Below are 27,553 nucleotides of genomic sequence, written 5' to 3'. Positions count from 1 at the left end.
CTTTTAAACGAACCACGTAAATATAACCAAAAAAAACATTAAACCTCCACAATATTTTAATGCCCCCAACACGGAAAATGCAAATTGAAAATGCTGAAATATTAAATATTGTTCTGTTGGAATATCCTATCTTTAATGATAATGTTTGTTACCCCCCATTTTAATACTGTTATTGTTTGCTATTACATTATACTAGTTTTTATATTGATTTGGTGGGAACTTGGCCATTAAGGGGAACTTTGCATCATATATACAAAGTAGGTTGTAAAATGTGTTGCAATAAAGTCATACACAATTAATTTTATTGGAAAACAAACAAACGAGCATAGACAGTATATAGAAGTTAGCAAGCAGGCTGATGTTACATTTGAGTGCGTGGGGAGCCATTAATTTATCATTAATTCTCAAACTGCATAAATTTGGCATGTAGGCAGAGCTGAATCACTTTTAACCTCATGCCAAAGGATCAATGTTAGTGTCTCACATTCATAACTCACAAAAGCCCTGGCCTGGAATGCTGCTCTAGATGTATAAAAAAGAGGGGAAAACATCAGCTGTAGCATTGGGGAACACGAGCAGATCAGCGCCACGTTAAATCCAGTGTGTTGTACACGTAAACTGCTTATGCTTGAGGCTGCTGGAGTGTTGCTCTGCTGATGATCTGCAGTGTGCTGTGTCTATTGTTTCACTTCATTTCCAAAGTGAGCCTCAAGAGGATGAGATACTTTCTAAGGTCTTTGTGAGGTTCTCAGAAGGGCTGGACAGTGATCAGTAGAGTCTTATCTCTTCATTTCTGCTTGAGAACTGAGAGAATTGACACTTCTCACCCTACTGCTGTTAATGAAGCCATGCCAAAAAAAGAGAGTTCCCCTGAGACGCCGTGAGTGCACGGATGGATGCATGCTACTGGAAAACGAGCCTAGAAAATCTCCCAAGTGGAAGCCTTTTGAAATCCCAGAGGCCCCCGGAATTGTCCCTTTCTGCATCATCATCCGAGCTCGACGCAGCTCCGGCGTCCCGGAAAGTGTCACCAAATGGCCCCGATGGCTTTTTCCAAATGCAAGTTCACACTCCACCAGGATGGGTGCTAAGCTTGTGCTAATTGAGAGTGTCATACACAGATGCTCTCCTCCGGGTGAGGGGGGAGTGGGGGCAGACACAAGCTGCTTCCCACATTTCCTGTCAATGCTTCGACGAGGGCGCCGTTTTTTTCCCCTTGGTCAGGGAGAAAACAAACAGGACCACAGGTGAATAAACAGATTAATTTTATTACCATCAAAGTCAGAAACCCAGTCAGAGTACATTACAGAGCTCACGAATGCAAGACAGGACCCAGAGGTGACCACTGGTCCTGCAAACATCTATATCTACAGTTACACCGGAAATACATGGAAAAATCAAGACGTGGGAAACTAGATGGGAAATGTACTGGGAGGAGATCCTTACAGTATTCGTTTGTGCCAACAAAACCTAAAGTGTGACATAAATTACACAGTCTATACACATCAAAATGATCTTTTCCTCCTTAAAAATGGAAATATGACATGAACCTTTCACAATGCAAGAATTGGTAAACTTCAATTGGTCTCTCTAAGTAAAAAGCTCTGTCATGCTAGATGCATGGTACACATGGTAAAAATGTTTTTCAGGAAAGACCCTTAAAATCTTATAGGTTAACATCCAATAACCTTACGCTGTAGTTCTATATGAGTATATACCAGGAGCACCCTCAGCCCAGAGGATGACATGTGGGGTTTCTATCTTTGCAGAGGCTTTCACACTGACATTTTCCACTGATTTTTACATTAGGACCCAAACTTTGGCGTGTTTATGCCCACACAATAACCTGAATCCAACTCCAACCTCAAATTGGAAAAGTAGAGTCGAATATTTGGGTCCAAACACGTGAAACCTTGTGAAATGCACAGGTTGAGGCGCCACTTTTATCAGGTAACACTGGTTAGTTAACAGCAGCCTTGTGTTTGGTCCTGATAGCTGGTAAAGACTACAGACTTGTACTCACACATACATGGACGCTATCGAAAGGACACCAGGAATCACAGTTTCTGCAGCCAGTTATATTAATATTGCTCAATTTCCTTTAAAGTGATGATGACAAACTGCTTCTGTTTACCTTTATCTACCCACCAGAATGCCAGCGACAGGACAGTCTAGGTTATTATTACAGCTCATCAAGATGAAAATGAAAATCTACCAAATAAAAAAGGAGTAAAACGAGATGGAATGGTTGTTTTCTTACTACAGTGTACAGTAGATCAGACAAGCTGAAGCCGCCACCAAGCCAAAATGATGTTTGTCTTCCCTTTAAATCAGCGCGAAGAGCAAGCGCACAAGTACAATTATCAGTAAGACTAATTGGCATTTAGGTCTGCGTCCTGACATGGGGGACATGACTAGAACATGTCAAGTGCTTCAGTAACAAAATAAGCCTTCCCTCCCACCTGTGGATGATGATACGACTGCGAATCATTTGCAGAAATGATATGGATGTATAGCACTAGCGTGTAATCACATTAATAGCAATGCAGCGATATTCTACTGCGCGTATAAAAAAAACCCTTAGCTTCAACGTGGCGACGGTGGCGTTAGTGGTTGGACGAGGCTGAAGCTACCAAATCTCTTTCCAGAGTGTGGCTCTCAATAGCAACAGTTAAAAGTGAAAACTCATGCTGTTCTGGCTACTTCTACAAAGGTCTCTATGTACAGAATCTTTACACTTACAGCGGTGAGGTTCTTTCCTGAGCAGAAAGTTAGCTAAGGAACAGATGTGTGCTCATGAGCGAAGCTGCCTAGTTTAAAATACGAGTCGCAGTCACCAATCTCAGCATTATTCGACGCACAACAAGCTACTCAGTGCAAACAGAAAAACTGGAAAAATAACTTTTTTTTCTAGGACAATAAATTGTGATTCGGCATTACAACTGGAAAAGAAAAGTTTCCTATCTTTCTTCATGGAATGGATCAAGGCCATTTTCTTGTGTTGTCGTAAACGACCTCATCGCTAAGAAGATAAGAATGAAGACCCAGCTGTAAGAACAAATCTGCCTCTACAAAAGTGCATGAACAGCAACGTGGTTTATATAAACTGACAACACACAAGAAAGTCAGTGAACATCGAGACGCTAGAAAGCCAACGCGACGCAGCTCTGAGGAAAGGTAGCTTCCATGAGAGGAGACTAACGCTGCGAGTGAGAGAGAAGCAGAGTCAGTGTCACTATGCTAGCAGCTAATGTACAGTGTGTGGGAGTCGGTGGGGACTGCTGAGGTCACACAGCGGGAGGGGGGTGGAGGTCTAACCCTGCTCGTTCCCAGTCTCAGTGGCTGCGCAGAGAGCTGCAGAGGACTCTCCGTTACAACGTGACGCCGGCTCAACCTGCTGCACGTCTGCTTGCGGCTCTACGGCCGGGGCTGCGGCCTCCGGCGGCGGTTGGCTCGCCCCCCCTCCGGTAGGGGTCTCTGCGGGGGCAGGGGCACCTCCCTCAGGTACGGTGGTGGTCGAAGGTGGACTCGAAGCATCAGCCGGAGGAGGAGCCGTGGCTCCGGCCGCCGGACTGTTTGATCTGGAGTCACTTTGCTCGGGTGCTCTGAGGCGCTTCATGATGGTGGTGACCCGCACAGCTTTCTGTAGGGGGGGGGGGGGCACATGCAACTTGAGCTTCCTGCATCTTAGAAAATGCTCTTTGGTGTGTTTGAATCCAATTGTTTCCATTTACTCCAAAGACTGCACTCATGAATTAATCAGAAAAACTTGTTGAGAATTTTTTTTCTTTTTTTTGGGGGGGGGGAATTTTAAACATTTATTTATTTTTCTGTCACTACTGGATATTGCCCAGTTCAGGGCAACAGGTGGAGTTCTAGACCCAGTAAAATATGCTGCTCACATCAAATCATCTATATTTAACAACCTCTGAAAGCTCCAAGAAGAGCTGCCAGAAAAAGAAGAGCGGTTTTACCTTCCACTTAGCTCTGGCAAAGTTCTTCTCTATTTGTGCGCAGACGTTCTCCTTAATGTTCTTATCTGAAGCTGCGCCGCCAGAGATCCTGTCGTACAAATACAAAAAACAAAAGGTGAAAAAAGCCACTTCAGAACAGAGCTTTCTGCCTCATCTGTCTGTGACTGCCACAGGCTGTTGCACACAAGATTAATCTTTAATTGAATTACTGTCACTGACTGCAGAGAGTGTTTCATCTCTCTCCTAATTTCTCTACAGTCAGAAAAACACGTGCAGATTTCTGGGTTTAAAGCGATACTTAACCGTGAATAATACATGGAAATATGGAGATAAAAACAAACCATATCACAGAAAAACTGTGCTAAACTGTGTTTAGTTTGATAAAAACTAAAAAAAACAAAGATAATCACTACTGATGAGCGCAACATTATTAGTTTTATAGAGTTCCTTGGCTCTATCGGCATATAAAAGGTTGCAAACCATTCGTGGTTTATGGCCTCCTGGGCCGTCAGTCTCTGGTCTTGATCCACTTCCATTAGACGTGCGACCAGGCTCTTGGCTGTTGGAGGGAGATGACAAAAGGAGTCGCCATAAAAACGACATGCAGAGGTGACAGGAGGGGAAGTTCACCCAGCAAATGTTAGAATTCGCTGCTAAAAACAAAAGCCGGTACCTGAATCCGAGATTTCGTCCCAGTACGGAGAGTCAAACTCGTAATCGCCTGCGAGGATTTTCCGGAACAGGTTCTTATCGTGGTTTTCATAATCGTCTTCGTCGCTTTCGTCGTAGAAGGGGGGGTTACCCGACAACCTGGGAGACCAGTCATCATTAAAACACCCGTGATTCTTGTCCTTAAAGCCCGTTTGGTTCTAGATAATTGAATATTTCATCCAGTTCTGATGGCTAATGTAGTGCAAGTGCTTCAAATGAAGTGCGAGGAGTAAAAAAAATCTATTTTTCGTGTTCTGAACAATCGCCAACTTACAGAATGTACATGATGACACCTGTCGCCCAGCAGTCCACTGGCCGGCCATACCTCTGTCTGCCGACCACCTCCGGAGCTGCACGAGAGCGCACCAACCTTATTATTTCTGCCACAACAGGCTGCAACACCTCTAAAAAGGTGTGGAATATTCACTCACCCAGGTATTCAGGCGTCCCACAGGGGTCTTTAATTAGCCCGTTCTCCAGTTTAGCAAGATGGAAGTCGCTGATGACTATTTTAGAATGCTTCAGACGGTTGTAATAAACCAAGTTCTCCAGCTAAAAGAGCATACGAGAGTGATGACAGTTGGTGCATCCATGTTTAAGGGTTTTCGTTTTCAAAGTTAATGATCTGGTGAATATTAAGGGGGATGACAAACACAGTAAAAGAGAGGGAGAAAATTGAAAAATCTAATTAGCTGGAACAGATTTGCTAACTTAGCAAAGTATAGTGTGACTCAAATTAAAATATATTCATGAACGGTTCCTGGATGGGTCTCCAGTTTTGTAATTCAGTGACTTTAGTATTTAAAGCTGACGGTGCAATCCACCTTGCAGTATCTTCTTAATGATATTCAGGGCCAAGATCTGATTTATGGAACCTGCTTTTTGCAGCAAAAGTAAAGTCCTCGATGAAGATTTAACAATGAGATCCCTCCATTGCCTATAGCACATTTCCTCCTTGTCTTCAGAACAGCATTACCTTGAGGTTTCTGTGAACAATGTGGAGGGAGTGGAGATAAGCCACTGCCTCCAACACCTGGCGAATCACGTTACTGGTGTCGCGCTCTGAGTAGTAACCTTGGTCCAGGATCCAGTCGAACACCTCTCTGCCTGTGGCCCTACAGAGAAACAAGAGCCACAACATCTGTGATTCCAGCAGTGGAAGATCCTGCGCCACCTTTGCATCATCATTATAATGTGCCGTCAATTATTCACGGAAAGCAAGAAAAATAAAAGCAGAGGTGTGTTGAGCATTTCCCCCAAAGGTATGCTCGTCATGTTTGATCATTTCCTTTCTATAATTTCTAAACCTCTGAATCACATGTCCTCAAAGGACGGCACAAGTAACGCAGGCGTAGCGGATCCATAAAAATGCATCAAATTCCCTATGAATGCATGCCAATGAGGAGAGCAATCATATCTGAATACCAAATGAGCAGAGTTCAGAGCTGGTCTAATATCTCCTGGGCCTCCAGCTACAGCTCATGAGCTCAGAATCAACACAAAATCAGCAGACCATCACGCATCCAAGCTTACAGTTCCAGAAACAGGAAGTACTCTTTTTTGGTCTCGAAGACGTCCACCAGTTGGAGAATATTGGGATGCTTCACCCTGAGAATGAGAGTCACAAATGAGAGAATCAGTGACCATTTCTGGGGTGTTAACGGTCCAGAGTGACGGATGACAACAGTTACGGCATGATATTAACATCTAGAGCCAGTTTAAACCACATTCCTTTCATCAGATCTGTTTTAATACAAGAAAAGAAATAATATGAAAGGGTAAATATCTCTTCTATCATGTGATTGATGGTGTTCCAACAATCTTCCTCAGCCTTTGATAATGTCAATTAAATGATTAAATTGGTGATTGGTTCCTACTGGAGACCTGGAGGATCACCCAGATATGCAGGAAATGTGTTCCTGAGATAATCTTGGAATCAGGCCTTTAGAACTTACATCTTTAAAATGAGGATCTCATTTTTTGCAGCCTTACGGACCTTCCTCCCATCCTTTTTCAGGAACTTTTTACACGTGTACATTTTCATCGTGGTCTTGTCCTTAGCCCTGAAGATCTCACAGAACTCCTCCCTGAAACAAAAACACAAGTCGAGTTTACGAGAGGAGCGATCTCACGTCACGCTAAAGAAGCACGGATACTCACGATTTAACAATCTGGCCCAGGTCATATTTGTCTGTCACGTCTGAAGGATTGTTGTACTCCCTCTTTTCCCTGATCGTTAAACAGCCAAACGGCATGGCCACGCTCGACCTGAAGGTGAAGAAGCAGAGAGATCGTCATCAACTGTTCACAGATGAGATCAGCAGAAGTACATCATGCCGTGCAAATGCCGCATGATAAAAAGTTGAGCGATGGTTGGATCTTTTGGCTCTTTAATGTTGAAGCTGAAGGTTGCAAAGACTCAGGAACAAGGTGGGAATCTGCCGCCAAAGGAAAAGCAGGAGAAAATGGACTATTGGTTCAAACGCTCACCTCTAAGGAGATGTTGCCTCTACCTGAAGGAAGCCCACTAATCAGCGCAACAATAACTCGAGGAAGAGAGTTGCATATTCTTGCGTGCACTGGTATGAATGTGCAGCGAAGCGTGACGCACGACAGGAACATTTCTGCAGAGCAAAATCTCTCCAGATGAATACAGTGTGAAAAAGACGTTAGTCATCTCCAGGCAGCGTTCATCTGTGCCAACACAGGTGATGAATGCCCACATGTAAATGAGCACCGCTAGTGTGAGAAGAGGAGCCTGTTCACCACGGCTTAATGCACCTCCATCTCATCCAGCTGGGCTCAACACAGCCAGAGCAAACCGTGCTCGGTCTCCAAACCCGAGCGTCGTCAGTGGGACGGGCTGACCTTTCCCGGCTACCCATCTCTATCTCTCTGCCATAAAAACTTTAAGCGAAAGAAAAACTGGAAGGTTCTGCAAGGATGCCGGCTTAAATAAAAATAACTCTGAGCACGTCTGGCAGGTGCAGGACTATACGAGGCAGGTCGGGTGGAAAAATCTATTAGACGCAAGAGAGCAGTATTGTTGTAGGTGGTTACATGGAGAGGAGAGCAAAATGAATTTACAATTATGGGGAGATCTAATAAACCTCATTCGGAAATCAACAAAATGAGAAGGTATGGAGGAGATTTTGCTTTAAGTGCAGAATCAAAGGGCAAATTAGTTTACAAGTCCTCCTCATCTCAGGCTGGCTCTCACATTTCCCCGTTTGAGGAGCTTTAATGGATGAAGCGCTCCGCGTGGAAAATGCAGCACGCTGATTGGATCATAAACCATCAAGTGTACAATGGGCTCATTTGGGTTGACCGTTAGCAGCATCCGAGCATTACGGCATCATATTCTGACTGTTAAACACCTCAGAAGTGCCAATCGATGGCATTTATAGCCCAGAGTGAGAGCGGGGCCAGCGTGAGGCCTCTCTGTTATGTCACTGCGGATTTTGTGGAGATGCAGTGAAAACAAAGAGTGAGACGGTGATATGGATCTTGGGTTTATTACCGTGAGCGAGTGGAGCGCTTCACCCAGCCCGGAGACATTGGGCGCAACCGTAGTTTCATTTAGGCCCGTTGAAATCGATAAAAAAAGGTTTAAGAGCTTAAGTCTGGGAGAATTTTGGAATCAGGGCTGAAAATAGTGATGGTGTGAACTGTGTCAGGATGTTTTAAGAGCGGCGGCCAGGAGGATTATTTTACCTGCTGCAGTGGAACAACACCTCTGGCTTCTGCTGGGTAGGGTAAGCCTTTACGGATGTGAGAGAGCACCTGTTTGCACTAATCCCCCCATTAAATTCCTCAGAGTCGGAAAAGTTTTCCCTCTTTTTAAATTGCTGTTCCTTCAGGGGCGTCTCCATCCGTTCACCCTTCCGACCTACTTTTCCTCTGGCTTAGGACGCTCTTTGTGATCAGACCAGCTTACTCAGGGGTCCCGTCTGGGTCTGTGTGCCTATCCATATCACTTTTTACTCTAACAATAACCCCCCATTCCTGCTGCGCCTGTATATTTGGATGTTAAAGTCCAGTTAAAAGGCTGCAGCACCAAACGGCAGCGAGGCTGCTCAACCATCTCAACCATCTCAAACACTAATTCTCGCCTCTCTGTTGATGGCTTTTGTCCTCTGCTGCCTGGAGTCGGTTTGAGCCTCAGACCACCCGAAACCTCTCTTGGCCTGAAGAATACTCAACATTGTTTTTGCTATGCTGCTGATCTCGCTCTACAGGCTAAGGTAGCGTTTTGCTGGCAGCTGAAGAGGGAAGATAGGATCGACACAGAGGAGCAACAGAGAAAATGTTAATCGACCACTCGGAAAAAAGGAAGTGAAGATGCCTTCTGCTATTTTCACCTGCCAGTTTAGGTACTAATGTAAGTAAACGGCACCAGAGGGAGTGAGGGCTGACAAGAATTGAGCATACGTCAGCATATATAAAACATAGTTAAATTAAAGAACAAATTAAGGGGTTTTAACAGATAAAGATAAACTCTAGTTCCAGTTACATGTGGCACGACTAAAAACTACCACTAAAATACTGTAAGAAAAGCATAAAATCCGCTTATTCACTTTGGTTTCATACTTATTCAGATTGGTGATACAGAGGAACAAGACAGCTGCCACAATGAGCCGATTTTAATGAACACAGGACAGATAAATAGCCAAGAGAGTCCATTAGTGTTGGATGACCGATATTATACAGCAAACGTGTGCCTCTGAGGATGCCCTTACATGAAGATTTCTATTCTATTATCCAAAGAGCCAAATTCTCCTTCGCAGGATACTACTTGGATATGCCTCGATGGGACTGAGGGTTTATTAGTCAGAAACGGAATGTAGAACACAGAAAATAAAAGCATGCCGGGAAAGTCGCGATAATCAGCAACACAAATCAAGATGAATCAGATTAAAACAGTGGCAAAGGTTTAAAAATGTGGTGAACAAAACTGAATTAATTATTCATCGCTTTCCCATCAGCGTCTCTCCAGGACCGAGGTTTGTGTTGTTCTTGCATCGAGGAATCTTTTTAACAGCATGGCAGCTGTGGAATCAAGAACATGGGGCCTTAATCATTCTTTTGAAGACATATCAGAAGCTTTATTGTCTGTATTTTACTCCCCGGTGCAGCCTAAAAAGTCACTTCGATTCTGTTTCTTTTCCTTCTGATGTTCTGTGATGGTCCTCTCACGCATTCTCACACTGTCTGTGTGGAGACTCATCAAGTCACAAGAGCTTAACTTGCCTATAAAGAGCCGTTTAAAGGCTGCAACCATCCATGAATCCATCCAATGAGTCCTAAATTATTATATTATAACTTTACATTTTAAATTTATTTTAACTTCCTGTATGTGTGAAAGGACAGATGTTTACCAAAAACAGTTTCAATGGCCTGAACAAACATTGGCTGAGAGCTAAGTTGCTGTGAATCACGGAGCTTCAGCAGCTGTACAGCTTCGCTTCGCCACGGCTGCCTGAGGGTGCTTCACTGTGAACCGAATTATCTATAAATAACCAGATTACTCTTCAGGTACAATAGCTCATACACTCCCTGTGCAACTGAGTGAGAGAGTGTGGGACGACAAATGCCAGCATGGTTTTCTCAAACATCTACAGATGATTTATCCCGAGGGAGAGAACGATGTTCGCGCGCATAGATATGAGGTGCGCTCCGTTGTACTGGAGACGGTGGTGTAACATCCTGCTAATGATGCCGTCACGTCCTCTCCACTGTCACCATTGGTGCCTTAAGGCTATGTCGGGTCTGATAGAGGAAAAAACGAGCTGAGCTAAGATGCTACACCTGTGCAGGGGAGTTTGATCATCCTGGCCGGATTCAGCCAGTCATTTTGGATTGATGAGCTTTATTACACTAGTCAGGAGCGAGTTTGTGTGCCCACACATGACACAGAGCCTGAGCTTTAAAGAAATAATTCTAAAAGCAGATATTTATGCTTCAATTCAATGATGACAAATACATTTGATTTATCCTCTAAATTCTGCCACACACAAATTCTGCAGTGCATGAAATATTAACTTCTACAGGCAGAGATACAGGAAATAAAATTTAATGGTTCGTCTTATTTTAATTGAAAAGCTCCTCAGAGTGCTGACTGTGACAAGCAAAAGAGATGCAAATTATTAGCAATAAATTCAAGACAGGCTTTTAAAAATCCTGGAGGGAGGAGAGCGTAAATTGATGATATTGAGAGTAAACAACAGCAGGCCACAGGGAATGCCTCCCTGTTAGTGGATATTGACTTTTCTCTGCTGGAATTTGGTGCACGACAGTGGAAACCCCTCCAGTCTAATTCCATATCCTCCATGAATCTAACACGACCCTTACAATTCTCTATCGCATCTCTTACACGACCAGTTGAAGTGCACGATGCAGGGTCCCACATTCACTGTCAACTCTGCGTCTCACATTAGATTGAATGTGTTTGTTACATTAGACTCGACGGCTCTGGTGTCCACCAGAACTCCAACCCTCCTGGTCTGAATGGGCCTGATGGGTCCAATTTTGGGGTCTTTACATGCTGCTGCCTCTTCGCCCTGTAACTGAACCTGGTCTCTGTTTTTAATTCACCTCTTTGACAGGAAGGTTTCACACTTTGCTGATGTTCTGCAGCAAGTGACTAAACCCACAGGCCAACGGCAACGTGCGCATCAGAGCGGAGCAGAGGCAACTCACGACAGATCACCCATGGCAACCTGTCAAACTGATGGAAGGCATTCCCATTTTTCAGTCTCTTAAGAAACATTCTGTCAGGAGCAACATCTAGCTCCAGAATTAGCATATACAGTATATATATACATATATATAGTTATTTTGTGCCGGCGCTCCATAATCATAGGGATATTTTGTGAATCCTCCACTGAGGCATCAGTGATGCTCTAACAAGACTGGGACAAGAGAGAAAGTGCTGATGTGAACTTTCTGGTCTGTTCCGAGGGAAGATAAAAGTGCTTTTGAACTTTGTTAACAGATAGTTTACCCACATAGTTATAGCTGTATTCATAAAGAGTTACTTTTTTACCTGTTGAGCGTGTGACGTATTTTTTCCATATGTGAATTTGAGAGAGAGAGAAAAATGGTCTTATTCCACAGCTACTCTGATGGGTAGCCATGGATACCTGAAGCACTGCAGGACGATGGTGGGTAAGTTTTTTCTGTGACAATTTACAGCACAGGAGCGCATTACAACTTTGAATCATGGGAAATATTGGCTACACTTTGGTTCCCAGAGAGGAAATATGCAGAGATTGGTGGGGTATCTATCCATCTGTCACCCCTTCTTTCTTTCAATCTGAACAGATCTATTCTGTTACAGCAAGATACGGCATCCTATATCATTGTTTCACCGAAGCGAGAAGAGGAAGTTCAGAGCAGAGAATTCCTTTGTTGAAGCCTGATGTTTGAAACGAGGCAGATTTGCAGGGTTGTGTCTGAAGTCCAGCAGCTGCACTGTGATGAGTATGTGGCTCAAAGGCAGTGCGTGCATGAGGGCGCTCTGGACATCTGCACACTTAAGATCCATTCTATGTGATTCCCCCTTCCTTTGTTAACGAACTAGCCTGAATCTATGAGCGCAGAGATGTTCAAGGCTGCATGTTTGCAGCAAACTGCAACAATTGAATAAAAGATGTTGAAATTCTCATGAAATATGCACAAAAGTAAGCTGATGATAATAAAATACAATCCAGAGATATTCTAAACATTAAAGCAAGAAGCAGTAAGGCAACTGCTCGGAACAGATCTGTTGCCTCTGTCCAGTGACTACAACTCTCAGAACTCCGGCTCTGGTGTGGATTTTTGATATACAGCGAAAAAATGCTGTAGAATCAGCAAAAGCAGAAGCACTGACGTGCAAGATTCGACATTGTTGCACAAAGGCAGGTTAAATCTGCGTGACCGATATCAACTAGGCTCTTTCTGAAGCTGAAAACCATCTAAAGTCCGTAGAAACAGAGGAAAAGCCTCCAGGAGACAATGATTCACTAGTTCACAACGGATTTTTACCGTTCACAAGGGGATTAACGTAGCTCTGATTTCAACCGTGAAAAAGAATGTAAATTTAAACCCTCTTTTATTTACAAAAAATAAAGCAAAGCAAAAGCATCACACTACCGCTGCCCCCTGTCAGCTCCGAGGTCAGAGGAGACAGAATACGATCCGTTGAAGTGCAGCAGATCTGTTGCTGTCTCGGGCTTGGAGCATAAAAAAAGATTTGTTTTTGTCTGCTTTAGAGAGAAGCCCTGAAAATGAACAATAATAATATATCAGTCAGTGTTATCAGCTCTTGTGACTGATGTGGAATCATGACAGCGGCGGGATGCTCAGGAGCCGTCTTGCCATTATTTTTCTTTTACTGCTGAGTATCTACATGCTCTAGCTTCAACCTCGGTCAAGATCGGGATCCACCGGTGCCCTGACAACATCTGTGATACTGTGATACAGGTGTACCTCAGGAGTTGTAACTAGTGGGGATCAATACTAATAACAGCCAAAAGATGCCGAATATGCACATTTTCCTAAATCCATGCAGGTTAATGTTAGCACCATGCTGGTTTGAAAAATGTGCTCTGTAAATAAATAACAAAGTCTGTCTGTTGTGCACGTTGCTGCACATCTATGGATCAAATTCCAGACGTGCCAGCAGCACAAGAAATAGATTCACGTGCGCACAGTTTGTTACCCACAAACTAACTCAGAGAAAAAAATTAACTCTCAGTGCTTTTACAAGTCTCTTTTCAGTTACACTGTTGTAAAGGATATTTATTTAAAGATATTAATATTTAAACTCACTACTTCACCTCTTACAACCGGGGTCTAACTGGAAAAAGATCGTGAATTTTAAATAGATGCTTCTAGGATTTCAAGCTGGAGAGTTTTTAGTCATTTTTACATGTGATTGTAAAGGGAATTCATTTAGATTTTCTTTCTATCTTTGAAACTGCATTTCTTATATCTCTATACGGGTGTTTCAGAAGTAAGGCCAGGCAGCACTTTAAATTCTTAATTTACAGAGATTAATTATAGTCCACGCATGACCGCTTAAACTATAGACACATACATCCTTTGACAGAAATAGCTGAAGGCATTGCAAATTCATGTAAGAATCAGGAGCGTGCACATCTGTGTGCAGGCGTCAGGTTCAAATAAGCAGGGCCATGGGGGGGAAAGCATATTATGGTTTGTGAAAGCTGCAGGCATACACAGAACATTCATCAGCCACTTTGACTAGATATATATATGAGGATGAGGGAGGTGTAATAAGGAGTTTGCCGTGCAGGTGCTGCAGTAAAAGCTCTCTTCCTCTGCTGTAACCATTTAAAACCAAACGAAGCAGCTGTGCAGCGAGCAGTTCGACAGATGTTGAAGGCACTGTTGAACGCGTGCAGGAAACGCAAGTTAGAACGGGAGCCTGGATAAACATTGCCAAGACCTAACAGTTCACATTAGTGTAAGCAAGGTAGCAGCCCCTGTCACCATGGTTACATGGCGGTTGCGCTGGTGAAACAGCAGAAGGGGACGGCCTATCTGCGAGGGATGACACATTCGTGGTGTAGAAATAACTTTTCCTGCCGGGAAGACACACTCAGACCGGGGCGAGTGCATGTGTTAACGCCTGGTGCCACTGAGCGGGGGTGAGTGGTCCTGCATATGGCCTTGATGGTCCCAATAGAATCACAGCACCACCTACGCACCAGTCCAACCCACCTGCTCCTTAGGGACCGCAAGAAAAGCAGATCCCCATGCTGGTTTCATTTCCTGTTGCACATATGCAAACACAGAGCTCCTCAAAAAAGCCCAAACTCATCCAGGCTGTCGTGGAGCAAAAGCCTGAATTGTTGTAGGCACTCGTGCATGTTTCACACTCACCGCATGATGACATTTGTCCTTTGCAGGGAGAGAAAAGACAGAGCACGATCCAACATTTGCTAGTGCTGCGCTGAAGCAGACTTCCTCTGGGATGAGGAAAGTTTTAATTGGGAAATATAGTGGTAAATGCACCGCTAAAGAAAATGTGACATGGGTGAAACCGGTGCTTTATTTGGGAGATTCGTGATGGTGATTTAGTTTGAGACCATCTCGGTATCTGGCCTAAACTGTCTGATTCAATTAAATCCAAAATCCAAGAAAAAACAGCGCATCCTCTGCATAAAAATGCACTTTGAAGGCCGAAGCCGGAACACAGAAAGCCCACAGGGACGGACCTCTGATGCACACTTGGCCTTTCTCATAAAATTGGCTGCAAGACCAGCGTGCTGCTCCATAACGATCCTCCATGAAGCTAGACTCGTGCTTCTTTTCATCCCACATGAATGAAGAAGTCGATCTCTGAGGCCTTTCTTCAGTCGGTAGTAGCAGACTGTACCTAAATATACTTCCGTGGCTTGTCTCAGCGGATACAGTTAATCTGCACGCGTGTTGGTGTGCTTCATGAGGAGCGAGCCAAAAAGAGGAAGAAATAGAGCCTGACGTGCCGCTCTGACAGATCAGGCAGGGCGGAGTGAAGCCAGGTGACTCAGAACATGTGACAGGGTCACTGCAGTGGGAGGTGGCGGGTGAATGACTTACGTGTTAATCGTTACTAATGGCAGAATCCACCTCCGCCGACCCGTTTATTCCAGCTCCAGCACCTCTCAATGTGCCGTCAACGTGTGAACGCTAGTTTAACATGCACATTTGCACAAAAAACGCCGATGCTGCCGTGTTTTCTTCTGCCACTTCAGAAAAAAGCTCAGATTTCCATCACAGCTCACTGCTGGTAACAGTTATTCAGGCAATTTTTTTTATTTTTTTTTCATTTGAGCGTTTTTTTAATTTTTTCGACTGTAAGAAAATTCTGCTTTCACTTCACACCTCAGCAGTTAATCTGACCATTTTCTGCGCCTGTTGTTTGTTGCCTTGGTTACAAAGCCCTTCCTTATGGCATCATAGTACTGTACTCTTTCCCCTCAATGCAGAGGAGAGCGTCAGTTCCTTGGGAAGAGGACGGAGGCTCTATATTGCATATTTCTAATTACAGATTTCCCCTGCCCTCTTTGGGAATCTACGAGTTTTCATCAAAAACTCCTCTCATGCAGCTCTCCACACAGATCAATACTACTATTGAGGGTTTCGCTTTGACTGAAACGTATCTGATCTGCTCATTAATGTCTGCCACCTGTTCCCTTGGCCTACTTTCCCTCCTACTTGTCTGTTGACAAAGTGGATCTAATTGCCTTTGCAAAGTAGATCTCCTTCAATGTGAAATTGCTGTTTCTCTGTTGCTAATTAGTGTCACACCCTCAGGTGAAAGACATAAACATTACTGTACGCCACCTTAGAGGGTTCTAGCATCGCAGCGTAACCGAGTATGGAAGCAGATGAATCAATAAACTCCAAATGCGTAGTTTAGGCAAACGCCATTAAGTCAATACTCTTGGTATTTTAATTGTTGATGAGTCTAAGAGCAGATCAGCCGGTGCCGTGCGTGAAACATAAACTCATCTGTAAACAAAGAGCATTCTTGTTGCTCAGGGGGACTTTTTCCAACGAACTGCACGTGCGAGTCTCCCTCAGAAAGAAACGTTAAGCAGGCGCGACAAGAGAAACACAGCAACAACATTGTTGATGACACTTGGATTAAGCGTCTGGAATGTTGCATACCAGAGACTTTTTGCCCAGAAGCTGTGAGTTGAGGTTAGTGTTTCTGTCAGATGCTCTGCAAACTACAAGAAGACCTCCCAAGGTGTGATGAAGAAAAGAAATGATGACCGACGGTCGTGTATTTTGCTGTAAACTGAACTCAGACATGGATGTATTGCAATAAAATGCATTTTCTTTGGGTTGCACGCCATCTGTTTGGGCTCGCTTCATCTTTAACTGGGATTTTAAAACTTAAAAGCGGCAAAATAGCTCAAAATTGTAACAGAAGCCCTAAACTCACACGTGATCGTGTTTTTGCTAGTATGTGAACCTGCATCACAGTGACGAGCTGTCAGAGCTTGAGGAAGGACCATTGATTGCTGTCATGCAACTGCCCGTTGTCTTCAGCCTGCAACATGCAATTTTAATGAACATAGATTTTCCCCTCTCTTAACCGGAGCCACACGCAACTGAGACCAGAACATGTAGAGAAAGAAATCACAATGAAATTTACAGTATTTTCTTCTTATTCCATTACCCAAGTCCATGATTGCATCATAAATTCTTAAAGCAAATAAAAGATCTTTCTGTCTCGGATATAGTGAAAAATGTAGAATAATGAAATATTTCTTCCTCACCTGTCATAAAAAGGTTAAAAAGTGAAGATAGTGAGCCAGGTGCACTGTCTGTGAGGCTCCTCGCTGATGAACAGGCCTGCAGTCGAGTCAGTGTTAAGGTGAAATATTAATCCTTCTCCATTTTAAAATTCTCCTTCAAATTTTCTATATTTGTGGGTTCCAGCCAGGAGGCTTTTGAAGCCACAGAGCTGAGAGAAGAAAACACTTCTCACGGCTGACACTTTGTTCAGTGTGTGTGGTGATTGAGCCCATTTTAATTAACTTAACCAACTAACTGCCTCCCCAAAAACTGTTTACGTATTTCCACTGATTAAAAATGGCGTCGCCATCGGACCCACTGACCAACTGCTTTCACCATATTATCTGGAAGCTACAGCGTACAGCTCAGTTCCGTGCGTAACAACGGGCGATGGGGTAGCTCATCTTTCTGCTGCGAGTGTGTAGGAGGCATGAAAAGAACTGTGTCAGATATGGAAACTACAGTGACGTAATAGCAGTAAAGTGTGCTGATTTGTAAAATGAGGAAGCAGAACACTGACGATGGTGCTGCTCTATGAAATTACTCAATAAAATGCAGCAATTTGTTATCTGGCAGCTGCCAGACTCACCTTTGACCTCGAGCAAACACCTCCCTGAGCACAAAAATGACCACACATAGTCCAGAAAAACAAGAGGACTACCTGGACAGGTGAGTGAGGTCAGGTACAATCAACAGAGCAGCTACACCGCTACGTATGCAAGGGTACCAACAAAAAAAGGATTTTCAGAAGAAAAGTGTGAACATTAATGTTTTCTTCTAAAGACACCCATCGGAGACCGGCGTTGTCTTTAATCCGGCTGCACGGTCGACTGCACAACGTCTCTTTTTGGGGGGGAGTGTTTGTGTTTGTGCATGAAGCCATGTGATTTCCGTGGCTCCGTGACATCACATGCATTTTCCTCGACTGGCCGGTCAGGAGCTGCAGCCAGTCCTCATCTCCTTAAATCATCTGCCAGAGAACAGAGTTCAGAAAACCTCTGGGAGATCTGAATGAAAAGGATCTGGGCTGTTGACAGTTATCCTGCAATGTGTGCAAACTGCATGGGTTTTTTTATTTATTTTTTTTGAATTCATCATCTTTAACCCATCCATCATCTTCTGCACAAATAAGCTTTCTCTCTTTCATATTGAGATTAGCAGCTTAATGTTACATGTTGGATGGCAAAACCGCCGCTGCAGGTACGGCTGCTGGATTTATTTACCGTATATCTGCTGTTTTTTTTTTCCCTTCTCCAGCCTCTGGAAGCACAATATCGATCAGAAAGAATGATCGCCTTTGATACAGCAAGTGTACCAGCAGACTGTCTCTTGAGTCATAAGAGAAGAGAGCTTTATGGCTTTAATAGTGGCAGAGCAGCAGCAGAAATCATATAAACAGGCACCAAGAAGAGCTAGCAGTGGGGGTTTTTTTTATTCATTTTTTTAGTTTGTCTCCTTTAAGACAATATCAAAATCATTCCCTTCGTGTTTGGGTGACATCACATTCTCACACGAGCGAGCATCTATCATTTCATTAAAATTCCTCTGAGCTATTTGATAAGCCTGGAATAAAAATACACGCATCTATTCAGTCCGTGGAAATCGGTATTTAAGCAGTCTGTCTCACATTTGGGTTACGTAAAGTCAATACAACAGTCAGCCTCTGCAGCGGCTAAATATCCAAACACTTCAGATTCCACCTCTCAAAGTGAGAGACCGCACTTAACGCTCCCCATGTGGAGAGCCACTCCTAACTTTCCGTGCTGGATCTCCGGTAAACACCGCACACTTCGGGAAGGCTGCCGCTCACGGGAGTCAATAAACCGTCTCCTCTCCCTGCATGTTGGCCCTGCTGCAGGATGCTTCGTTGTTCTATGTAAGAGCACACACAGCAAACTGGCTGTTTGAGGTATTAACCTCAACCTGCACCGACAGATTGAGGACAAACAGGTCAAGATGTCGGCCGCATCTGCATAAGGGATGAAACATCAAATCGAACGGGAAATTCGTGATGAGGATAAGGACATTTCCAAAGAGGTTTGTCCACGAAGGTTCAACTGGACCGTTGAAGCAACCTGGAAGCATTTCTCGTCTCATTCGAGAGACTTCTTCATTTGGAAAAAGCTACTTTAACACATCTGTGTGGGGGGAAAAAGCATGAAAGTGTAAACACAATTATCACCTCCGCTATTATTTAAGTAACTGAAGCCAATTAATTCCCAGCAATGACTGAAAGATTTAAATAATGTCCCTTTCTTTTTCATCTGCAGTTTCATTTCAAAGCATTTTGCACATTTGCACATTCGCTGTCAGCTGCTCGCACAGAATCAAGAGGAACACAAAGTTCAAGCATCTCTCCCAGGAGATCTAATTGTGTACACATTGTAAGCTCGCGTGCTAATTTGCTCCATCTTCCGGTCTCTGTGAGGACATCTGGGGTCCTCCTAGGACTGGATCTTCTCTGTGACATAACAAATCATTCCTTGCAGCTCAGCAGTGACCCAGTAAGAATCTCTGCATTTAAACGAGACTACAGGATGGAACATATGGATAAGCGTTTGCAGAAATCCTAGAAACACTCTGAGGAATTTTACATCCCTGCGTCTCAGCTGGCTTACTGGAATTCCAAGAGCTGATTTTCGGTCTATGGCAGCTTAACGTTATTGGGTGTCAAGAGGCAGATCCAGACTCGGTGATTCAAAGTGTGTGTGTACTCTAATGTTCTCCTGATGTAGGGATCATGCTAAAGTTCAGACGGATTAGCGTCACTGTCTTGCAGGTTATTACATTTAAAAGAATCATCTCTTCCACCCTTGTGAACGTTGCAGAATGTGAACCCCATAATCATGCCACGTTCTTGAAAAAGTCAATTATTTTAACGTCTGCAAAGTTCATGTGCTGCTGGGTATATAGCATTTATGGTATTAACCTCAAACAGTCTGGGTTCTTTCATCTCATTCCGGGCAGAGTGGGGAGGATACTCGGTCTCAGTTATGGTCATTACTGGATATCTCCACTGTTCGGCAATTAGAACAAGTAGTCTTTAACCCCGACCTCCTGCTAGATTAAAAGCCATTATGTTGGGTGGGAAGAGTGACGTTAGTGTTTGGCTCTTTACGCTGGCACGGTCTAAATCCTTGAAAAATGCGTATTGTGTAGCATTTTTAATTTGTTCAGCTTCCCCACAGAGACCCCCACAGCATCACAGCTCAACAGAGATATATGTGCCTGTGTGGAATAGCAGAACTTAAAGTGTCACAGGGTGGAGAATTCACGATTTCAGGAGATCAGGAAACTTTGCAATTTAAAATTAGTATCTCATTTGAATTTTGACAGCTTTACTTAGCTTAGGAAACTGTTGCAGAATTCAAATATATAATAAAGGTTTGTTTTACTACTGATTTTACCGCCCTACATTTTATTTAAATCACTGTTCAACGCGTTATACATCACGTGTCTCATTAAATTTACACCACTAAGCAATTCGGTAAATAATTTGTTGTCCTCTAAAAATGCATAAACATATAATATTAACAAAATCCAAAAATGGGACGTTAAACTCGGGATTTCTGGATAAATCCCTGCTCATCATTCGTGTTGAAATGCAATCGTGAATATTGAAACACAACTTACCTTGGAACCAAATTCCACCTCTGAACGGGAGATGCTGAGACCGCCAAAGAACGCTCTTCCTCCGCTCACACTAAACGTTCCCGTGAAGTTTGGGAAAATAAAAGTACTTGTGCCACAAATTCCTGCGCTCCCGCAGTCTGTAGTAGTACACTACCATCTGTTGTGCCAGTGCGCGTCGAGCGCTGCGCCGTGTCGTCAGGAGCCGAGAGGGCGGGGGTTTGGTGACCAGAGCGCACGGCAGAGAGCGCAGAGCGCACCGGGAGAGGGTCGAGCGCAATCTGACAAGTAAGAGATTAATTTACAGAATCCTACACGTGAACTACCCACACTGAATGGCGTGCGCGGAAAAATCGAATACATTCATTTCAGCGCATTCATGTCCCAGTAGATAAAATAAGCTGCGGTGACAGGCATAAAGAACATTCTGTCAAACACTATTTATAGACAAAGCTTTTCAAGAATTACTGGTTACCAAAGAAGAAAAAAATTCTATTGTACAAGCATATATGTGTACCTAAATCTATCATTTTTACCAACATAACCTCAAAAAAGAGAGAGAATGGAACAACAAATGCTCCAGCGGACGTCATCGACAATTGATATTAATGGCTTTTTCTCTGCAAATGGGGACACAGGTGATTTTCAAATGCAGAAAATAATTATAAATTGTATTCCTGCCACTGCTGATGACTATTGAAATCAGATCTGCAAATGCAGAGCTGTGATTGATGCTCATGAGCCGGCTCTTTTGAAAATGCACATGTTTTCCAGTTCAGATTCTGGCTCAACCGTCACTTCTTAAGTCGATTTACACATCTGTCCGGCATAAAAGGAGTAAAATGTAAGGCTATCCTCCAGAAACCGCTGCCTCCTCACCCACAGGGAGGCTCAGGTAGGTGAGGATAGTGAGCAGGGTCCAGACAGAACGGTGACTCTGGTGCCATCTGTAACCACCGAGAGGAGCCAAGCTGCCTCACTGGCCGTTTATTGGAGCGCTCCTGCCAAATGGGATCAAGCCTCTTGACCATTGATGGTGCAACTGCCAGGCTCGGTCACTCGTGTGATGGCATGGCAGAAGAAGAGAGCAGCGAGGGCCAGAAACCCACAACATGTTCAGGAAGCTTAAACGTGTTGACAGACGGTTTTGTCTGGAGGGAAAAGGTCTTCTCGCCAGGAGCCTTAAACGTGAACGTAGATTCAGATCTACCTCCATCCGTCCGGATCTCTGAGCTTTGATGTTTGCCAAAGAGGCAGGTGTGACACTAACCGCTGGTCCTGGCCCAGGATAAAATCGACCTTGGTTGAATTCATCTGTAGTGTGAAAACACTTTATGGATCACTCTGACATCTGGCTCAACGGCCAGTGGAGACAGAATCAAACGGACAGAAGCACGAAAGTGGGTGGAAACGATCAGACGCCGTCGGTGAGTTCTGTTAAAAGGTGATCACGATCTCAATGAAAATGTGGAAACAGAGTTGAACCTATGAAGTTCTGTCAACCTTCCTGTGAGGTGATGGGCGGGACCGGTACCGCTCACTGGTCTCGGTCCGCACGACTTTAAAGGTTTAGAGTTGACGCGTGTACTTGAGGCGGTTATTCTGGGCTGGCCACTCTGGTCCATAAGTGTACCCAGTACTTTTGCTCACAGACAGACTGTGCTGTTTCACTGCAAATGCTTCATTTCACAAAAACATCCAAGATCACAGCGCTCGAGCTGGAGTTGCTATGGCAACAAGTGATAAGAGGGGTTTTTTTTCCAGTGTTTGTGAGCATATTGAGGATATGATGGGGGATGATTTCATAATCAGTCACCAGCGAGGTGATACTTTATGTTCAAGCCCATAGGTGACATTTATAGGGTAATTACTGACGTATTCGTCTGTCTAGTGGCTGCTTTTGCTGACTGTTTACTGCACATTGTATTGTAAAAAATTACTTTTTTAATTGACAAATGTAAATCTTTTCTGGGAGAGCAGATGGTGCAGTCTGTGGAGAACATGCTGTTATCATGACTCGTGTTTACAGGGGAATGCTTTTCCTCGTTCCTCCATCACAGCCCACTGCAGTAATCTAAGGCCACTTGCAGCTTCCGGATCCATCCACTTCACCCTCTGTGCGCGTTTTGTTTTTGTTTGTTTTTTTTACATCTGATCTGAAAAAAAGGGCAAATTGTCTTTGAACAGTTCCAGTGCAAATTAAAAGGAGGGACGTGAAGAAAGTGGCATGGAATTGTGTTTTCTTGCTGTGACTTTCTATTACTAAGACAGAGTAGAACAGCTTCAAGCATATAGTATCAGTGTTTGGGAAATTTTAAAAGTTGATCTATGCTCAGATGAGAGTATCAGCATCACCATTGCAGATTGGGGAAGCGGAGCCTTCCAGCAGGTGAATGTGTTTGTACTGGGAGGAGTTTCTTCGTTGCAGGCGTGCAGCCAGCACTGGAATAGCTGTCCAACTCTCTTTGCCTTTGTTTATTTGTGGCAGGTAGTATTTATCAGTCCTTGCCAACACTCTTGTTTCTGCATCTACGGACACGACAGCGGGTTTATTTTTAGCAGTTTTTTATGCAATGAATGAGTTTCCAGATTCTCTTCCACAACAATGGGTGACTGTGAGCTTAATAAGAATTACTGAGCGTTGCGTTCATTCCTGGAGGAGCGCGTGCACGTAGAAAGGGGATGATGTTGTTTTCTTATTTTAGAAAGTATTTTACTGGCGTCATGCTGGTATGGAGCCCTGAACAGTCCCAGCGCTGCCATTCAACCATGAACAGACCTTGAGCTCCAGTTTCCTGCTGGGCCTCTTCAAACTCCATCAGTGATGTGGGGACAACATCTAACAAGCCTTTAGAACAGATGGTATAAACAGCCAAAACTTAACCAGAAACTTATACACAGAACCCCCGAACAGACAAGCACTTAGAATCAATCTGTTTTATTGAGAGTTTATAGGGAGAACACAAATGTCTGCTGTTTTGATCCTCCTGGCTCTGTACTACAAACCCTCGCTGAGCCTAACGTTTGAAACCAGCAGGAGAACCTCCGGAGCAGAGTGTGGGCGTGTTGATGACGACTTGCAAGCAGAAACATACAAATATGGGCAAAGAAGACGATATTTACACACTGGACAGGTCATGTAACGGGAGAACGGGCCGGTGTGTGTGCGCTTCATGCAGCACAGACTGAGGCCCGACACGTCCGGGGCACGGTGAGGCGTGAGCGGCTCTACAAGAAAAAGCTCAAATCATGATTGGAAAGAAAGCCCAGGCGGATGGGTTCAAATTTTCTGCTGAGCTACTGTAAAAGAAACCAGCAGTGCAGCGAAGCTCATCAGCTCCATCTGTCAGAATGAGATCACACTCTGTGATTGGAAGGATGCCTGTGCTGTTGTAATCCTGCGTATGGCAAGAGGATTAAACTGTCCTTTTCTGCCGCCACGGAGGCACTCGTACCACCGAAACGTGCCTCTTTCTATTGCATACATTTATTTTTACCCACTTCATTCAAAGTGTTTACCGGCTACACCTACTGCATTGCTTCTCTGCTACTGGGTTTGGCATCTACTGAGCAGAGGGAGAATTCGGGTCAAATTTCTGATCCTGAAACACTGTCCCCAGATGCAGCGAGAAAGGCCAGTTTCTATCCTGAACCCTTCAGGTAAATTTAACAGAACCAGGGAGGCTGGCCAGAGTAGGACAAAGACGTAAGTTCAGACTGACTTCCCTTATCTGGACACGTGTGTCTAGAATAACGTTCTAAGGAGACATTGCTGTCACCTGTGTACTCAGCTCTTATCTTCTTCTAATCTTCTCACACATCCTTCGCTGAGAGCATATGCGCAACTCACACGTCTTACGATGGTGCTTGCGTGCCAGAGTAGTGTGGTATGTTTACATGTCATCCTTTGTTACCGTCAACAATGAAATCACAGTTTGGATGACACAACTTCACTGCAACCATGGCAACCTGGAGAGTAGAATCCGGCATCTTGATAGGTTGTTGCTCCTGGAACTGGGAGCGTGATTACATAATGTCCTCAAGGCTGATGCTGATATTGTGCACCTGTAGTGAATAAAGGTGCATGTTGAGGAGCTCTAGTTTCACTTGCATTAATCTACAGATCTGCTTTCAATGTGTTTCCAATTAAACACGGCCCAAAAGGACACGGCAAACTATAACTGACAACAATTAACAGGGCTGAGCAGCCTAAAACTTCAGATTCTCCTGGCTGTCTTGCTTATGAGAACCTTTCTGAAGACCTCCAGCTGGCGCGCCTTTAATTAAAAAGTGTTTGAGTGGAGTTTTTTTCCAATCCCTTCCGTCTGTATTTCTCAAATTTTGCTTGTTGCAGAAGGAAGGGATGTCTACATGTCACTGGCAGCAGCAGCAGGAGCAGGAAGAATAACGGAAGGGAAGAATTAGTGATGGGGGAGGGGTGGCAGAGAGTGGGTGGTGTTGGGGGATGGGGGTGCGGCGGAGAGAGCATAAATGTGACTTTAAAATGCAGCACCGTCGCTGTGTGGCTGGATCATCACTTTACCCAATCAAAATGTGACTTTCGTCCAAGAGTGTCTCATAAATCATAAGAGGTGGCACCCAAATTTAGATTTTTGACGAGCTTGCGTGTGTGAGAGAGAGGGAGAAGAGACAGAATGATAAACACACTATTGCAATCTCAGAATTAAGCAAAGCAATTACCTTCTCGTCACTGTTACGGTTTCTGCACCTCTGGTCTCACAGCCGTGCAGAGACATCAGCTGTTTCAGTTCAACTGCGCCACAAATGATTTCATTTTATAATATAAGACTACTCATGGCCGCACAAGAACAGGCCCTGAGCACCAGAGCAATAGAGGCCAGGGTCTACCATACCAGACAAGACCCCACCCCAGCAGGGTGCAAGATGTTAGCAGGCAAGGCATACATGGAGCAGCATAACCAGTTGGCTGGCATACAGGAACATCTGCACTGAGTATGGACTGGAGGTCCCAGGGTCCAGGTGGGAGACACCCCCACAGTGCTAGAGAACAAGCAGGCCAAGATCCTGTGGGACTTCCAGATCCAGACTGACAAGATGGTGGTGGCCAACCAGCCTGACATAGTGGTGGTGGATAAACACCAGGAGACAGTGGTGGTGATAGATGTAGCAATCCCAAGTGATGGCAACATCAAGAAGAAGGAACACGAGAAGCTGGAGAAGTACCAAGGGATGAAGGAGGACATAGAGAGAATGTGGGGCATGAAGGCAACAGTGGTCCCAGTAGTGATTGGGACGCTAGGGGCAGTAACACCTAAGCTGAGTAGATGGCTCCAACAGATACCAGGAACCACATGAGAGATCTCTGTCCAGAAGAGCACAGACCTAGGAACAGCTAAGATCCTGGGCAGAACCCTCAGACTCCCAGGCCTCTGGTAGAGGACCCGAGTCTGAAGGAAGGAGGCACCACCCAGGAGGGTGAGGAAGAGTTGTTGTTTTTTTGGTGTGTGTGTGTGAGGTTCCAGCAGCTGCGAGCACTGTGCTCGCTGGTTTCCTGCCTCCCTCAGCTCTTACCCACGCTGCATTGCAAAGTTGCATCCTCAGTCATTTGTCACTTCCTCTCTTAAAGATAATAACGGGGGAAATGGGAATTTTCATCCGCACCGGCTTCCCGGGTTACTCATGAATCTTTCAGTGGTGTGTGAGATCTGTGTCACAGTGTGTGGAGCGGATCGACTGGGTCAGCGTTTTATCCCCCATCATCATCAACATCATCATCATCACTGAAGATGGCGCCCAGCCTCCAGCACTCTGTGCCAAACACCAATTTCAGTGATAAGAGAACATCGGATTGGTGCTGTGGAGAGTGATTGGTAATTTCATTCACAGTAAGAGGGTCTCCAACATGATTGCAGCATGTCAGCTCTTCCTGTAACACCATTTCTCCTCTTCACCACCCCACCGCATCTGAGAGCTCTCATTAGAAAACGGCTCCGAATGAAAAACCCAAAACACATAAAAGATTGTTTGGGACGTCGTTTGATGTACACAGGAGGTTCTGGGAATCTGCAACCTTGTCACACAGCATGTTTTTCACAGCTAAACAAGTCAGTGTTGCTCTAAGTGGAAAACAAGTGTGGAGGCAAATTGCAATGAAGAAAAGGTATCAAGTAAGAGGCTAAATCCAATTTCTTGAGCAAAATCCTTTGAGGGAAGACTCCCGCAGCCTGATTGCAGATCCTGAGCTAAACACCTGAGGAAAAAAAGAGCCGACAACAACTGCTTAGAGCATTCCTGTAAATGCGAGAAACTGAATTTTTAAGTGCGCTGGAATCTATTATTTTTCTAACAAAGGCTTTTCTGACTGTAAATTTGCGTCTTCCCATGGCAGATCGACGGGCTGAGGTGGAGGGCTGCTATTTCATCCATAAAGCTTTATTGGCTTGTTAATCCCAAACCCCGCGAGCTTGGATGCGTGTGTGAAGAAAGGAGATTACATCCCACAGGTCTCCCAGGCCAAGTGAACACACAGGCGTGCGCCTGTACACACTGTATTTTATCTTTGCACTTAATATCTGTATGTGTACACAATGTTAGCGTCAAAGGGAGAGAAAATTAAACTTCGTCCACCTCCAGAAGCATGTAGGATAAGCTGTGAAGTTCTGCTGAACACACTAAGCGCTGAGACTTGAGATTTGACAGGAGCTTTATGTCTTTTATAAGGTGCCCTGTTTGTTCATCTCATTCAGTTCTGCACAGAATATTCAGAGCTGTTGAAAAATGACTCAAGGAACCGATGGAACCAATCACAAGATCTATTCACGGTTCTTTAATGTTTGACTTTTCAAACTCTCTTACAGATCTGAAGAGTGAGGGAGGTCTAGGATGGGGGGGGGGGGGGTGTTTGTAACACCAGCAACAATTCAAACCTGCCCTCCCCTTTCCTGCTTATAGGCTGA

The 27,553-nt window shown here is 44.3% G+C and overlaps 1 protein-coding gene across 1 annotated transcript; it reads right to left on the bottom strand.

The window, feature by feature from the left end:
- Nucleotides 1–1,254: 1,254 nt before the first annotated feature.
- Nucleotides 1,255–20,884, bottom strand: camkvb (CaM kinase-like vesicle-associated b). The gene is made up of 11 exons (XM_003973723.2): nucleotides 20,619–20,884; nucleotides 6,846–6,953; nucleotides 6,641–6,772; nucleotides 6,219–6,293; nucleotides 5,662–5,800; nucleotides 5,117–5,237; nucleotides 4,960–5,035; nucleotides 4,648–4,784; nucleotides 4,455–4,533; nucleotides 3,975–4,062; nucleotides 1,255–3,643 (listed from the first exon to the last, which is right to left on the bottom strand). The coding sequence occupies exons 2-11, from the start codon at nucleotides 6,938–6,940 to the stop codon at nucleotides 3,314–3,316; spliced, it is 1,272 nt and encodes a 423-aa protein (XP_003973772.2). The 5' UTR covers nucleotides 6,941–6,953; nucleotides 20,619–20,884; the 3' UTR covers nucleotides 1,255–3,313.
- Between the last annotated feature and the right edge of the window lie 6,669 nt (nucleotides 20,885–27,553).

This window comes from Takifugu rubripes, chromosome 19, assembly GCF_901000725.2.
Source record: "Takifugu rubripes chromosome 19, fTakRub1.2, whole genome shotgun sequence".
In the NCBI taxonomy this organism is placed as follows: domain Eukaryota; kingdom Metazoa; phylum Chordata; class Actinopteri; order Tetraodontiformes; family Tetraodontidae; genus Takifugu; species Takifugu rubripes.
The sequence above is the reverse complement of the archived record's forward strand: the minus strand, read 5'-3'. Positions and strand labels throughout refer to the sequence as shown.